We start from the raw sequence: 16,374 nt of genomic DNA on the forward strand, positions 1-16,374 counted from the left end.
GGTGAGGCGCTGACTTGACTACGGTGCTCCGGCGTAGCATCACTGCAAGCAGAAAGGAGCTCAGGGTGCGAAAGAACGCTATTGTCATAATACTTGCCTGTGCAAGCAAGGTGGATGCCCCCCTCGCATGTACCGAACACAGGAACGGAACGGCTTGGATGGCAGGAACTATCAGCAGTGTTGAAAAATCCATAAGGCTCGACTGTGTCGGGTGGCTTGGGGGCATCCATCGAGCTGTTTGACATGCGTTCCGTTGCCAGCAAACTGATGTCATCAAGATTTCCAACGTTCGCAGCTTCTTGACAATTTGGAGAACACTCCACGGTTCTCGAAAACTCTCTGGAGATGGTAGACGATGCAGGAAGTTGGTATTGGCGTCCTGGCGTAGCATTACTACAAGTGGGAAGGGATTCAGGGAACGAAAAAACGCTATTGTCATAATACTTGCCCGAGAAAGCAAGGTGGATGCCCCCCTCGCCTGTACCGAGCACAGGAACGGAACGGCTTGGATGGCAGGAACAAACAGCTTTGTTGGACTTTCCGCAGGGCTCGACTGTGTCGGGTGGCTTGGGGGCATCCATCGAGCTTTTTGACATGCGTTCCGTTGGCAGCAAACTAGCGTCATTTTCTTCAGGGATCCATAAAGAGTCTTTGAAGATACTAGAAGAAACAGCGCATTGGCTACGGCATCCTGGCGAAACGTAACTGGAAGCGAGAAGGGATTCAGGGAACGAAAAAACGCTATTGTCATAGTACTTGCCTGTGCAAGCTGGGTGGATGCCCCGCTCACCTGTCCCGTACACAGGAACGGAACGACTTGAATGGCAGGAACTATCAGCAAAATTGAAATTTCCGCAGGGCTCGACTGTGTCGGGTGGCTTGGGGGCATCCATCGAGCTTTTTGACATGCGTTCCGTTGGTAGAAGTCCGGTGTTAATCCTTAGTGTACTGGAGTCACCAAGGTTTCCATCGCTGGTGTTGTTTTGTCCATACGAGGAACCTTCATGGGTCCCCAAAAATCCCGGGCCGTTGACAGATTCTCAAACTCTCGGAAGAAGATACCCTTCGGCCAGACCGATGGATCCAAAGCAGCTCCTCTCAACTCTTTGCTAACACCGACTTTGAAGGAGATGAAAGCCAACTGATTTAGGTCAGCGTCTTTCCGCACAAGCTTTCGAACTTCAACGTGCTCATCAGTATCCAGGCAAATCTTGACTAATTCCGAGATGTCATCCTCAGTCACGGTGCGAGCAATCCTGGATAGGTACAGCCAAAACTTTTCAGCCGGTTTTGCAACGGTCTCAACAGTCTTGCCATTTTTCTCCACAGTTTTTGTACCTCCAATAAGCTTTGCTTCAGGACGAGATTTCGGTGTATCTCTGGTATTAGTGCTTCGAAGTCGTTTCACACTAGGCCAGGGTCGGCTGCGGGGTAATGTAGGTGGGTCCGTTGGTACATTACTTCCAGCAAGTGTCTTGGTCAACTCTTTGATTTCTTGGATTTCGCTTTTCAGTTCGGCTATTGGGCCATTGATTGTATCCGAAATCGCAGTAGTTACATCGTCCTTTGATTTCACAGGATTCTTTTTGATGGTTTGTAGCTCGTCAAAGCAGTTATCGCAAAACCATAGCACATTCTTGTGCTCATTCACAAAGTTCATGTTCGGTCTCTTCATACCAGCACAGTTAAGATGAACTGCTCGGTGGCAGAAACCGTTACATTGCAAGCAGTCAATTGACTTGATCGGCGTAGAGCACTGGTAGCAATCCGAATCCATAGTGACGGTATGAGACGACGGGTGAGCGGGAAACAAAGTTGAAACGTTGGAGCTTTGCTGAATATAAGCTACTAGTCTACAACAGATGGCGCTATTTGGTAAACAAACAATGATGACGTCACGTAGAGTTCAGAACTGCGATTCGCACTGAAGCTTCTTAAGCGTATTGATAACGGCTCCAATTAGCACAATAAACGAATTAAAACCGCACGTAGGTGAAAACAACGTATGCACGAACCAACAATTACACACAAAATCATACACGTTTTAATTTTCTACGTTTAAAACACCAAGAATTTTCAATTCACAGGATGGACAATTGATAGCACAGCTGATAAAGTCCGCAGTGATGCCAGATTTTTTGGGCACTTGCTGCCATAACTCAGTCAATTTTGAACCAATTGACTTTATTTTTGAGACACGATCAGATAGGCACAATATCTAGCTATGTTCAAAAATAAAAATGAATCGGCTAGAAGTTGATTGAGTTACAGCAGCAAGTGCCCAAAATAGGTGCTCCTGCCCAAATGGTCCCAGACCCTACTAAAAACGCAGTTTATTTCTTCGAAAGCCGACAGCATTTTCTTCTGCAGGATCGATTGTTGACAAATATTGACGATCCGGAGTTTGTCGAACCATATTTTTCCCTTCTCTGACCCCAGAAACATCACACACTCACACAAACGTCTAGTAGTATTATTGTGATGTCGAATGAAACAAAAGAAAAACAATACAAGAAATGTCATTTAGAGATTAAGTGTTGCGCGTATTCGATTGACGGTACTGGTTTGAGCTACTTTGAAATTGAAGGTATATGAAATTAAAAGTATGTTATTTAAATTATTAAAAACGTATAGGCTCTAAGGGATATAGTCAAATAAGTCGATTGATGTCAAACTGCGAAGCGTTTTCTTTTCCTCCACGTTCATTTATTGTTTTATTTTTGTTTGTTATGTAGTAGATATTGTGTAAAAATGACGCCCCTCTACAAGCGGGTTAGGCGTAGCGGATATACGAGATCCGTTTAAATTTTGTTTTCGTATTTTTAAGTATTCACTATGTATAAAGGCGAAATTATTTATTGTTTTTTTTTTCTTGAACTAACCCAAGTTAAGTTGATTGAAAAGTTGTTACAATAAAAAAATGTGAAACGAATTATACTGATTTTTTTTGGTTCTAGAAAGAAAGAACAGTCCTTTTAGATTCAGACAAACCCAGCCAAGACGTTCGTGAATCAACAGGTAGGGTAGGTAATCATGAATTGAACCAAATTGCGGCTTTCTGAAGCAGCGGCACTTTTGATCAATTTTTTCATCCACATGGAAATTATTTACTACGGTAAGGTCTCACGTATATGAAAGCCACGGGTATTAGCTTTCCGTAAAGTGGCAAAAAGTTAACATTTGCACCAAATTTCATTGAGAAATTCAATTATTTGTCAATAGTGATTTTAACCTTAATTTGAACCATCGTAATCATAATTTGAACCAATTTTAATCTAGATTTGAACTAGTGGCGGCAGCAGCTCGAGCAATTCCCGCAACAGCCAATTTCATGCTAAACAACTAAAAATCACATGGATCTGCTAATTCTCATAACTCTTTTTCATTAGGCAGTGGAATTTCAGCTCGGAATGTTCGGAATCCTTCAGGAATTCGAAAACTAAATTTGGAATTTTGCATCGCCCAAGAGTAAACAAAGCAACCACTAGCGCAGTCTGCAGGCCAACACTGGAAGCTCGCCCCCATTCACTAGTTCAAATCTAGATTTCAAATGGTTCAATTCAAGATAAGATTCTCCAAGTAAGAATTACTTAAATTTGATAATTTTATGACAAATAATGCGGAGTATTATTCGGTTGGTCGATTCTACGATAAATAAGCTTTCATTTGACGTGTTCACTTATTGCGTGTGATACAATGCTTGAGCTGTACGAGTGCACCGAAAATGTGCTTTCTCTGGGGGGAAATGGGTGGAATTTTAGTGATTTTTCAATTGCCTGTTTTTCATGACAAAAACGCATTTTTCAATGCTTTTAAAGTCCATGTTATCAGGTTATATTAGGGAAAGCTGTTTAACATCTTTTTCGGGGCAATATTTGCCTGAAAAGTACATCGTTTTAATGAATTTTGAAATGGTTCAAATTAAGATAACAATTTGACTAGTTCAAAGTTTGATTTCTTACCCTATCACATGTAGGAAAACCAACAGCCACTGTGGAAATCTCTGATCAGCTTCTAGCGGACCGCTGATACACAAAATCTCAATGCTACCGCTTGTTGTCCGCAAAGATTGTTTTTCCTGCCATTATAGTATCCAACATCTTCTTCTTCTTCTTCATGGCTCGACGTCCCCACTGGGACTTGGCCTACCTCGCTTCAACTTAGTGTTCTTTTGAGCACTTCCACAGTTATTAATTGAAGGGCTTTCTTGTTAGCTGAATTTCAGCAAAACATTTCCTGAACCTCAGCAAACAAGCAACACGATTGCTGAGATCTCGTTGAAAAACAGGTTTGCTGAGCGCTCGGCGGTGCCAATTGCCGAGATTCGGCGAAAAAAGTTAAATGTGTATGCTCAGGGAGTCGACAAAATTTTCCCGACCGGAACGGGAATCGAACCCGCCGTCTCCTGATTGGCGATCCATAGCCTTAACCACTAGGCTAACTGGAGACCCAACTTCCAACATCCAACAGTATCCAACATCCTTAGCATCGATTCCTTGGCTTTATTTAGTTCATATCGGTTTGCAATCTTCGTCGTGTATATTTCATGATCTAGATTGTAAATCCCTGATCAATGGTATCGTGTATCCTCAAGAATCGTCTCCTAGTCGCGAAAGCTCCAGCATTCGGCAGTTCCTTCTCCGTTTGCTTGATTTCCGTAACATCGGTAGGTACTCGTATATAGCGAATCGTCCACATATGTATATCAACTAATATACTCGTTCACCGTTCCGCCACAGACAAGTTCCGCTAAACCTTGACATACAGGCACGGATCTGTATATGACTGCTGAAATACTAACTCTTTCAAATTCCCGTTGATGGTCCGTTTCACACTTTGGCCGCATCTTTCAGCATGTTAAGGCTCTTTTCTAGCCTATATAGATGTCTTGGGGTCGCCAGTTAGCCTTGCGGATAAAGTTTTAGTTGAGAAACGCAGTAATCGATGCCTTAGCCATGTTGCTTCGGTAGATACCTAGCTACCCAGGAAGCTCAATAACGGGTTTGGTTCACTCCTGTATCAACCACCAACCTATTAAGACGTTTTCAATAAATGCTTTATGTCGTTCCTCGGTTTCCATGTTTTCTCTGAACTCAAGAGTTTTGGATCGTCAATCCGTAGGCGGCGAGTTCGATTCCCGTTCCAGTCGGGAACTTTCCTGGGCATATTGTATCATTGTATTTTTCTCACAATACACAAATTCATGCTGTGAAAGTTCTCATAGAACACTGAGCTGGTATCAGGTATCAGTAGGCCGTATCCAGTGGCACGTTCTTCTCCATTTGTGAAATTTGTACCATTACCATGAACACAAGCCTGTTATTCATCTACCTGAAGGAGCCGGTAAGAAATGACGGATGGGGAAAAGTACTGGTAGGGGAATAGGTCCCAATGAGGTACAGTTACAGGTGGCACAGATAAACATTGCGTGCCACTAGTTGTCTCTATTTTTCTTCTGCTCACTTACCTTACCGGCCCGACTAAAGCCTGAGTGTCCTCTGCTGTACATAGGACTCGTCTCCATTCTACTCGGTCCATGGCTGTGTGTCGTCAGTTCCGCAATCTACGAATGGTCCGCAGATCGTCCTCCACTTGATCGACCCACCTAGCTCGCTACACACCGCGTCTTCTTGTACCGGTCGAATGACTCTCGAGAACTACACGAATACATCAACTGCCTCGATTTCATCACCGGCACAGCCGTTCCGGTCTTGCCTTCGGAAGTGGGGAGCGGGTCTTCCAGCAACCTGACCTAGGCGAGTACCCACGTCCTTTAACGAACCCTCAATCGGCACCTGATGCACACAACATTTCCAAGGACATTGGCGATTCTGCAACATGGACTAAACAACACATCGCTATCTACTACCAAAACGCCGGCGGCATGAATACATCCATCGACGAGTATCGCCTAGCCGCCTCGGATACCAACTACGATATTATCGTCCTAACTGTGACCTGGCTCGATTCCAGAACGCTTTCTGGTCAGGTTTTCGGCCCCGACTACGAAGTTTTCCGTTGTGACCGAAATTCTCTGAATAGTAACAAACTTAGCGGAGGCGGCTGTCCGCTGCGAGCTCGACGCGAAGGCTCTTGACAACGATATGTGGAATTGCTTGGAGCAAGTCTGGGTTTCGGTCAAATTGATGAATCGAACCATTTTTCTTTGCTCATTGTATATTGTCCCCCAACCGAGCACACGATGCCGAACTCATCGAGGCACACTGTAAACCTGTCTGTACTATAATGGAGGCCGCAACTACATGTGATGAAATTCTCATTCTGGGCGACTACAACTTTCCGCATATTTCATGGAAGCCCTCGCACGACGGTTTTCTCTATCCCGACCCGGAACGCTCGTCATTCCATGCAACTGCGACGAATCTTTTACACAGCTACAGCGCAGCAACGCTGGCTCAATTCAATCCCGTCGTCAACGAGAATTACCGCAGTCTGGACCTTTGCTTCGTGAGTTGCAGAGACACTGCGCCAATCATCTCGGAGGCACCTTGCGCGTTGGTGAAAGTCGTCCGTTATCATCCTCCACTGCTCATCTCTATCGAAGCTTGCAGCTCTGATTTCAAGATCCGCCCAGTTACCGTTTCGTACAACTTTCAAAAAGCTGACCATCTCAGTATCTCTAATGTGCTAAGAACTATTGACTGGGAGACTGTTCTTGACCCTAGCGATGTGGATGAAGCTGCTCAAACGTTCCTAAATGTCCTGGTATATGTCATCAACAGACATGTACCTAAGAATATCCATAGTGAACATTCTCGGCCTCCCTGGCAAACCAGTGAATTACGCAAAATGAAATCAATCAAGAGAGCGGCTCTGAGGAAATTTTCCAAGCATCGCTCGCTTTGTCTTAGAGATCACTATGTAAGAATCAAGACCGTTTATCAAAGCTTGAATCGACATTGTTTCTCCCGGTACCAGCGAAGTATAGAACTCAAACTAAAACGCAAGCCTAAGTCTTTTTGGAAATACGTCAACGAACAACGTAAGGAATCTGGCCTTCCTTCCTCGATGGAGTTGAATGGGATAACTGCTTCTTCTACTTCGGAAATTTGTCAACTGTTTGCCGATAAATTTGCAAGCGTGTACAACAACGAAATCATTACCGACGCCCAAGTTAGACGTGCAGCCAGCAATGTTCCTCTTTCCGGTCAAACGATGAGCGCTTTGGACATTCGAGCTGATATGATTGCTAAAGCTCCTTCCAAACTTAAGTCGTTTTTCAACCCAGGGCCGGATGGTATTCCTTCCGTGTTCCTGAAAGAGCACATCTCCCACCTGGTAGCACCACTCCACCGTTTATTCGAAATGTCGATTTCCAGTGGCATTTTCCCTTCCTGCTGGAAAATTGCATTCATGTTTCCAGTACACAAAAAGGGAAGCAAAGGCGATGTGAATAACTACCGAGGAATCGCGGCTCTGAGCTCTATTTCAAAGCTGTTTGAGTTGGTCGTTATGGAGCCTGTCATCTCGCACTGCAAGCAACACCTCTGCCCCGATCAACATGGCTTTTTGGTCGGCCGCTCTACCACCACCATTTTTTGTGCCTCACATCCTATATCATCGAAAGTATGAATGAACACGTGCAGACCGATGTCATCTACACAGACCTATCTGCTGCTTTCGACAAGCTGGACCACGACATTGCTATCGCTAAACTCGACAGATTCGGCCTCAGTGGTAATATCTTGCGCTGGTTCCGGTCGTATCTCTCTAATTGTCAACTGATGGTATCCATAGGAGATTTCAGATCAGAACGTTTTCACGCTTCTTCCGGTGTTCCACCTGGGACCGGTGATCTTCCTACTGTATTTCAACGATGTCCATCTTATCATTGAAGGACCCCGATTATCGTATGCCGAGGACCTCAAAATGTTCATCAAGATTCGCACCCTTGCCGACTGTCAATTTCTTCAGCAGCAGATTGAACTTTTCACTAACTGGTGCTTGTTGAACCGAATGACTGTCAATCCTACGAAATGCTCCGTCATCACGTTTTCTCGACGAAAGAAGCCGGTTTTCTTCGACTACAGCATGCTTGGCGTCACTATCGAGCGAGTGAACCATATCAAAGATATAGGCGTTATACTGGACTCCCAGCTGACATACCAACAGCATGTATCGTATACGGTCAACAAAACTTCTAGAGACCTGGGATTTATCTTCAGAGTAGCGAAGAATTTTTCCGACATCCATTGCCTGAAGTCTCTTTACTGCTCCCTAGTGCGCTCCATTCTTGAACACTGATCTGCAGTCTGGAGCCCGGCTTACTGCAACGGTTCCGAGAGAATTGAATCTGTCCAACGTCGTTTTCTCCGTTTCGCGCCACGAAAATTGCCTTGGAGGGATCCGATTCGTCTACCGAGCTACGAAAACCGCTGTCGTTTAATCGATCTCGAGTTACTCCGTAACCGTAGGGAAACGGCCAGAGCACTGATGATTGCAGACACGCTACAAGGACGTATAGACTGTGGGACAATCCTGGAACAAATAAATTTGAACGTTCAGCCACGTGCACTTCGCAATAGCATTCCACTAAGATTGCCTCTGCGAAGATCAAATTATGCGATGCACGGCGCCATCCACGGGTTGTAACGTATTTTATACAGAGTGATATCAATCTTCGACTTCCATTTGGCCCGGGAAATTCTTCGCCGGAGATTCTCTTCCTTTTTTAACGGTAGAATCGACTGATTACGTTCGTGTTAGAATTTAAGCTTGTATTTTACCTTTCGACATGTCTTTTGTTTCGTTTGCAGGCATATTTTTCTTTGTATTATGTACAGGGTGCGGCAGGAAAAAATGCGAAAAGTTCAAGGCACTATTACACGCCAAATATGGGATATATATGACTATTTTTTTCATGACAGTGTATCAGTGAATGTCTATATCATAGCACTGCAAAATAAAAATGTACATATTTGATGTTTAACATGTGATAATGTAAGCCTAATAAGCGCCGTATCAATAAACTGCGCGCCCACTGGTCATTATACAAATTGACTGAAACAGTAAAAAAAATAGCTTAAATTCGATGAACAACCAGACCACACTGATCCAGAGCCATGTAGTTTCACAAACTAGATGAAAAAAGTACATATATTTAATGATATTGTAGAGAAAATTAAAAACTTTGTTTTATCAGATACGAAATTTAGCGACCTGTGTACTTTTCTGCGGTTTGAAAATTCTGATTGTCTTCAGCTTCAGGGGCCGCCCTGTAAAGGTTAGTGACCAAAATGGAATTTTTTTTAATTAACTTTTCAGAAAACTAGCGTATTTGAGATCATGGAACATTGAAACATAGATTGGTTACCGTCATATGGACGAAAATGAGGCTTGAAGTTGAAAAACACTTTCGCATTTTTATCTGCCGCATACTGTATATAATTTTAACACCAAACATCATTGGGGCATGTTGCTGCCTGTTGATGCACACACAACAAATAAACAACAATAGAAATGCGAGGTGGCGGGCGCGGTAATTCCTCCCTGAAGTCCTTTGTCATCATGCTGTCTTCGACACATTAACGACTGACCCGATTCGCCTGGCTTCATTCTTCAGTCGGATGTACGTGCCCGCCATCGTCTCTAATATGCGCGCAATGATAAACAGTAAGCACGGAAGACCATCACCTTGCCGTAACATTCTGCGAGATTCGAATGGACTCGATGGTGTCCCTGATACTAGAACTCCGCACATCACTTGATCCATCGTCGCTTTGATCAATCGTATCCGATTATCCAGGAATCCGTATTCGTGCATGATCTACCATAGCTGGTCTCGATCGATTGTATCATCCCGAGCAGAGTAAAATAGCTCAATAATAGCATATTTTGATACGGAGATCAAAAAGTGATATTTGTTTGTTTGAGATAAGAGGTAAAAGTACTGCAAATAATATCTCAATTTTACTCCTGGAACATCATAGCACATTTAGCTCTTGGTAAGATCTAACCAATAGCAGTGAGCTATTTGATTGATCTTCAAATATTGAATTTTGCTATTGGTTAGATGGTTCAAGAACAAATTTTTTGCTATTATTTTCAGTACTTTTACCTCTTATCTCAAACAAACCAATATCACATTTTGATCGTCAGTACTTGACCTCTGCTCGGGATACGCTGATTAAAAGTAAAAGTTAAAGTAGTATGATCGTGCGATAGTTCCCATAATCCAACTTGTCGACCTTTTTGTTATTTAGGTTATACTTCCGTCTCCCAACTCTTTGTAATGACCCAGTGTAGTGCTCTCATCAGTGCTTCTCCACCGTAAGCTCGCTTGGTAGTTGATTTGCTCCAGCGGCATTGTTGTTTTTCAACCGGCCAACCTCCTCCTCAATCTTTTGGAGATTAGGGGCTGGAAATCTTTCGTTCTGCGCACGTCTTCCTAGATCTGTTATCACACCACCTTCGGTGCTTGCAACGTCGCCATTGAGGTGCTCATCGTAATGCTGCCGCCATCTCTCGATTGCCTCACGCTCGTTCGTGAGAAGATGCCCGTGTTTGTCTCGGCACGTGTCGGCTTGCGGCACAAAGCCTCTGCGCGAGTTGTTCAGCTTCTCGTAGAACATTCGTATTTCCTTGGCGCTGTACCGCTCCCCATCGCTTCCCGATCTCGTTTTTTTCTGCTGGCGCTGTGTAACCTGCATTTTCGTCGGTTGGTTCAACCTCCTCGCGTACCTGGACATTTAGGCCCGCCCGTCATGCGACCCTTGTTCGCCGTGAAAATGAGGCATTTTGGTGCCGAGTTGCACTCCCTGGGGATATGGCCCTCTACTCCGCACTTCATGCAGAGCTTGCTCATGTCGGGGCCTTTATACATCCACGACTTGTTCTTGCTCAATGCACTTGAAGCACGCCACTGACTGGCGGCTAGTATATGCTGAGCGGGCACACTGACCAGCAGGGGATCTTGCCGACTACAGTCGCCTTGTTCACCTCCTCTACGGGGAGCGTCACCGCGGCAATCCGCGTGCCTGCGGACCCTTTTGCAGGCGGATCGATGCACTTGGTGCATCTACCTCACATTGCTGTTTAAGTGCGACTGCGAGCTCTTTGGCGTCCGCCGGTGATCTCTTTCAGGTTTTTGCACTAGAGAATCGCCTCCGCCGTTACGGCTCTTACTTGCACTTTTTCGCCCAATATCTCTTGAGCTGCCTTTCTTGGCCGTAGGAGATTATTTCAATCAAACTAATAGCAAATTTTGCCATTCAAACATTCTATTTCAAAGGTAAAATTTGCTTTACATTTGTCATTTCACTCTACCCGCGCTGGCCGTCCTTTTCTTCCTCTTTTGCTTTTCGCCCGCCTCTGTCGGACGCTTCTTGGGTCGCGTCTCCTCGGCAGGTTTCGTTGCGTTGCCAGAAAAGAGGAAGCTGTCCGTTTGGGTGGACCGCTCCTCCCTGCTCGCATTAACCGCACTCCGCTCTTCGACCAGAAAATCATACACCTTCTTGGTTAGGGCCAGCGGTTTGCAGAGCTTCAGCAGGCCCTTGCTAATGGTAGTCCGCCCGCTCGTCCAGCTGTTCGGCAGCTACCAACATCTTTGGAAAAACCGCTCTTGTTGCAGTTCATCGCCAGTCATCTACGCTTCCTCTGCCGCCTGCTCGCAGGTGGGTACACCAGCCAATCGTAGTAGCGACCTTGCCAATCCTCCTCGCACGAACGGGTTGAACGCCGTTTCTACTTCCTCTCCAGTCTGGATCATATAGTTAATGAAATAAGTAGTTATTCCTGATGATATCGCTTAGAGCCGCTATCCTTTACTGCAAATGTAGTCGCCAATAATCCTGGTGATTATCCATGCAAGCAGGGAGGCCACCCGAGTGTGATCGCGGGTTTTCTCTCATCCGTACAATTTGAAATTCGAAAAAAAAAGTTTCGCATTCGCTGTTATTTTAGTGAATTAGGGGATAATTGAAATGTAGTGGTTATAGTGGTTTCCAGTGAGAAGAGAATTGCTCTAAGCTAGCATTGCCGATATATTCTCCAAAACTCCATTGGCTGATGATTCTAAGAGGATTGCCGGGATGAAGCCTCTTTTACACGTCTGGACCGAATTCTTCAGGTGGAAAAAGCCTTGGGAAGAGCTCATTGGGATTTGCCGTAGAAAGTAGCTAGTGTGAAGAGTATCAACAGGGCCAGCAACTTCGCAAGAGAAGAAAAAAATAGATAGAAATTCGTCTGTGTTCGGAAATGAGAACCCCGAAGAAAAAGTGAACTTCGGTTGTTGCGGAAAGGCCGAGAATGCTAGAGAAAAACAGCAGTGCATTTGATTTGTACTTTGATTTGAGGTCTTGCGATGATACGGCGTTCAAAAAAGAAAAATTTGTGTGGCATATCGATTAAATGTAATCCTTGATCGTGTGGGTGTGCGAGCGTGTGGACTGGACAGTGGAGTAGTGTAGTAAGGACGTGAACTGACGTTGAGTGTATTTCCTTGTTTTAACCAGTTCGATAGCCAAGTGGTAGCGTGCGAGCTTAGTGATTGCTTTGCCGTATGACTGACGAAAGTATACAGTGTGCCCAGCTGAATTGACCAATCATGTTGCAGTTATTTCGAAAAAAAGTATTTATACTAAATCAACACGTTTATCCTTAAAAGCAGATACTTGGTAAGATTGTTCTGATTATTGCATATGTAATAATCCCGTACCAAAACCCCATCTTCTTTCTATTTACAAGGGCGTCGGTGAGTCGCTGGCATCTCGATTAATAGATTTTATCTCTTCCCTGCTACCCCTTCCCATCTGCAAAACGTATTTCTTATCGTTTCAGAGAGCGAGCAATGGCGCTTAAGCCTAGGCTTACAAGGACACAGTGTAAATGCTTGTGCCCCATCCCTGAAGCAAAATGGCCCAAGGAGTAACAAAACCTTTTAGCTACGTCACTCCCAACGTTGGTGTTTAAACATACTAAAACACTTACACTCACATCAACACATCTACTCTACACTCAAATACACTCACAAAATCTTGTCGCATCACTCGCTTATAGTGGATCCCGAATCAACCCATTCCAAATATCCAACTCCTTGACACCTATAGGGGCGCCGGTGAGTCGCTGGCCTTTCATAAAGTAGGTGTCATATCATCACATCCTTCCCTATCCTCGTAACAGAGAAGATGGGCGTGACCAGCAATGGAAGTTTTCATGTCTTTTTTACTTCAATCTCTAACTGGAAAGCTGTTCCTTCCCAAATAGCATTCCATAAGCAATTAGAATAGGAGTATTTAAGTTTTAACATGACAACTTTCAGTATGCAATCTATGAATTACTCCGTTACCACGCAACGCAAGCAGGGAGGCCACCCGAGTGTTGGCCCAGGCCCTTATGGGCACTGGGCTCAGAGCCGGATCAGCGTTAATCAAGAGTGTTAATCTGAACCTACTTCCACCCAGTTAGTTGCCCTAGCTGGGCACAGGTCAGGAACGTACATTAAGGTCACGCCACGGTTTTATGGGACGGAAGATAGCGCCGACATAAACCCATCTGCCGTTTCAAGTCAGTGTCACCCGACCTTACTAAGATGATAGAAGATGGAAGCCCCTGCACTCCTGTCCCTGCTGCCCATTTCTACTTTGGTTGTAGAAGACTCTCAAACTACCTGGACCTCCCTGTTCAGGTGTCTGTGGAGTAGATTATCCCCCCATTGCTTAGAAGAAAAAAAGCACTATACCTCTCAAGTCTCGACTATTTCGCCGAGTTGAGTTGATAGACAATAAATGTGAAACTGTTATTGCCTATCTGATAAAATGGGTTTGTTGACGCTTCACGAAACTGACCTTGATCGATGTAAAATTCAGTCAAATTGCGTTTCAATCATTGAATGTTTACTTACGTTACGTGTAAACTTCTCCTTATAGTTTATTTATCGCCTTAATAGTAGACACTTATAAAGTGAAATTGACTTCAGAAACTTGAATCTTCACCTTGATCTTCACATGATCTATTGTTCTTAACCCGCTGTAGTAAGGCTACATCTACATATTATGTAATGCTAGAACCGTAAATTTTTGATCCAATCCTGTCCCCGTAACGCTTTTTTTGTATGTGACCCGTAATTTCATTGTATGATGAGTCATTATTTGCACCTTCTTTTCCATCTAACATTTCTGGTTATTATTCCTTAGAAAGAGGCTCATTTTTATGACGATGACACAAATGTCCCAAATGGAGGATCTCGAATCTCTGGAGCCAAGATTCTCTAGAAGGCACCAATCTAATTTGAGGAAACGATTTCAATTCCAAAACCTTGTCGTAAACCCGCTTTATAACGTAGCAACAATCGGTAGAATAATACCTCACTACTGCTCGGTTCACAATTCACAGCCTGTTTTAATTGCAAAACTGCTAAAATCACAACGAAACCGCACTCAATTTGATGGAAGAGTCATAAATCCTTCACCACATTTGCCGTTCAGCTGCCGCCACCGTGCAGAGAATGGAATGAAGATTGAAACCACCCGCATGGCCATTTCCTTCAGATGAAATTTATTTGACCGCAATGAGAATTTCGCGACATCGGATCTGGACCGAGGTTTGAGATAAATTTAATTATGCCTAGCAATAATTGAATTAATTTCATTTGTACCGTAAAACGGTTCATGATTGGTTACTAATCAGTTGTGGGGAAGTAGTTTTCATTTCCTCGCGCACTATTACTCCCAGATGACGGTTCTTTCCTCGGAAAAGGCGGGTCTACTCTCTTTCCGCTTCTGCTTGTGATGATCTACGGTCTGCAGTGTCCTATGTTGCAGCATGTTCCTCCGGCCCAACAAGTCACCCGTAAGAGTCCCGATTACGAATAACATAGGTGAAAATACGACTCGATACAATCGGCAAAGACCCAGGCGACAAAAAAGGACTACGATTGGAAACTTGGAACATGGAATTGCAAGTCACTTGGTTTCGCAGGATGTGACAGGAAAATCTACGACGAATTATATCCCCGCAACTTCGACATCGTGGCGTTGCAGAAACTGTGGGCTGGAAAGATAGTGTGGAAAAACGGGCATCGAGCGGCTACCTTCTACCAAAACTGTGGTACAACCACCAATGAACTGGGAACAGAATTTATAGAGTTGGACAAGATGCGACAACGTGTGATCGGGTGTTAGCCAATCCACGCAAGGATGTGCATGTTGAGAGTTAAGGGCCGTTTCTCCAACTACAGCATCATCAACGTCCACTGTCCACACGAAGGGAGACCTGATGACGAGATAGAAACGTTCTACGCGCAGTTAGAGCAAACATACGGTGGTTGCTCGCCGCGTGATGTGAAAATCGTTGTCGGTGACATGAACGCGCAGGTAGGTAGGAAGGGAGGAAATGTACAGACCGGTAACCGGGCGAAACAGCCTGCACGCCATAGCGAATGATGACGGCCAGAGATGTGTAAACTTTACAGCCTTCCGTAGTACGGTAGTCCGAAGCACCTTCTTCCCCCGCAAAGATATCAACAAAGTCACCTGGAGATCACCCGACCATCAAGCAGAAAATCAAATCGACAACGTTCTAATCGACGAATTCTTCACGGATATAACCAATGCTCGCTCATACCGCAGTGCGAATATAGATTCGGATCACTACTTAGTCGCTGTATGCATGCGCTCAAAACTTTCGACAGTTATCACCACGCGTCGAAGTCGAACGCCGCGGCTCAACATCGAGCAACTTCGTAACGTAGAAGTGGCTCAAGACGCGCAGCAGTTAGCAGTGGCCCTACCAACGGAAGAGCAGCTTGGCGCAGCTACACTTGAAGATGGCTGGAGGGACATCCGATCCGCCATAGGTAGTACCTCGGCTACAGCACCAGGCTTCGCGACTCCGAATCACAAAAGCGACTGGTACGAATGTGAGCAGTTGAAAAACGAGAAGAATGCGGCATGGGCGAGAATGCTGCAACACCGTACGAGAGCGAATGAGGCGCGCTACAAATAGGCGCGGAACAGGCAGAACTCATTCTTCCGGATGAAGAAGCGCTAGCAGGAAGAACGAGATCGCGAAGCGATGGAAGAGCTGTACCGCGCTAAGGATACACGAAAGTTCTACGAGAAGCTGAACCGCTCGCGCAGAGGCTTTGTGCCACAAGCCGACATGTGCCGAGATAATCACGGGAATATTCTCACGAGCGAGCGTGAGGTGGCCGAGAGGTGGCGGCAGCATTACAATGAGCACCTCAATGGCGACGTAGCAAGTACCGAAGGTGGCGTGGTAACAGATCTAGAAGTGTGTGCACAGGACGAACGACCTCCGGCCCCTGACCTCCAAGAGATTGACGAGGAGGTTGGCCTTTTCAACCGGCCGCTGGAGCAGATCAACTACCAAGCGAACTTTTAAAATACGGTGGAG

The 16,374-nt window shown here is 44.9% G+C and overlaps 1 protein-coding gene across 1 annotated transcript; it reads right to left on the minus strand.

Annotated features, from left to right (window-relative positions):
* Positions 1–940: 940 nt before the first annotated feature.
* Positions 941–1,777, minus strand: LOC134289714 (uncharacterized). Its single transcript, XM_062856069.1, has one exon. The coding sequence runs from the start codon at positions 1,775–1,777 to the stop codon at positions 941–943; it is 837 nt and encodes a 278-aa protein (XP_062712053.1).
* Between the last annotated feature and the right edge of the window lie 14,597 nt (positions 1,778–16,374).

The sequence above is a fragment of the Aedes albopictus genome, chromosome 1, assembly GCF_035046485.1.
Source record: "Aedes albopictus strain Foshan chromosome 1, AalbF5, whole genome shotgun sequence".
NCBI classification, from domain to species: Eukaryota; Metazoa; Arthropoda; class Insecta; order Diptera; family Culicidae; genus Aedes; species Aedes albopictus.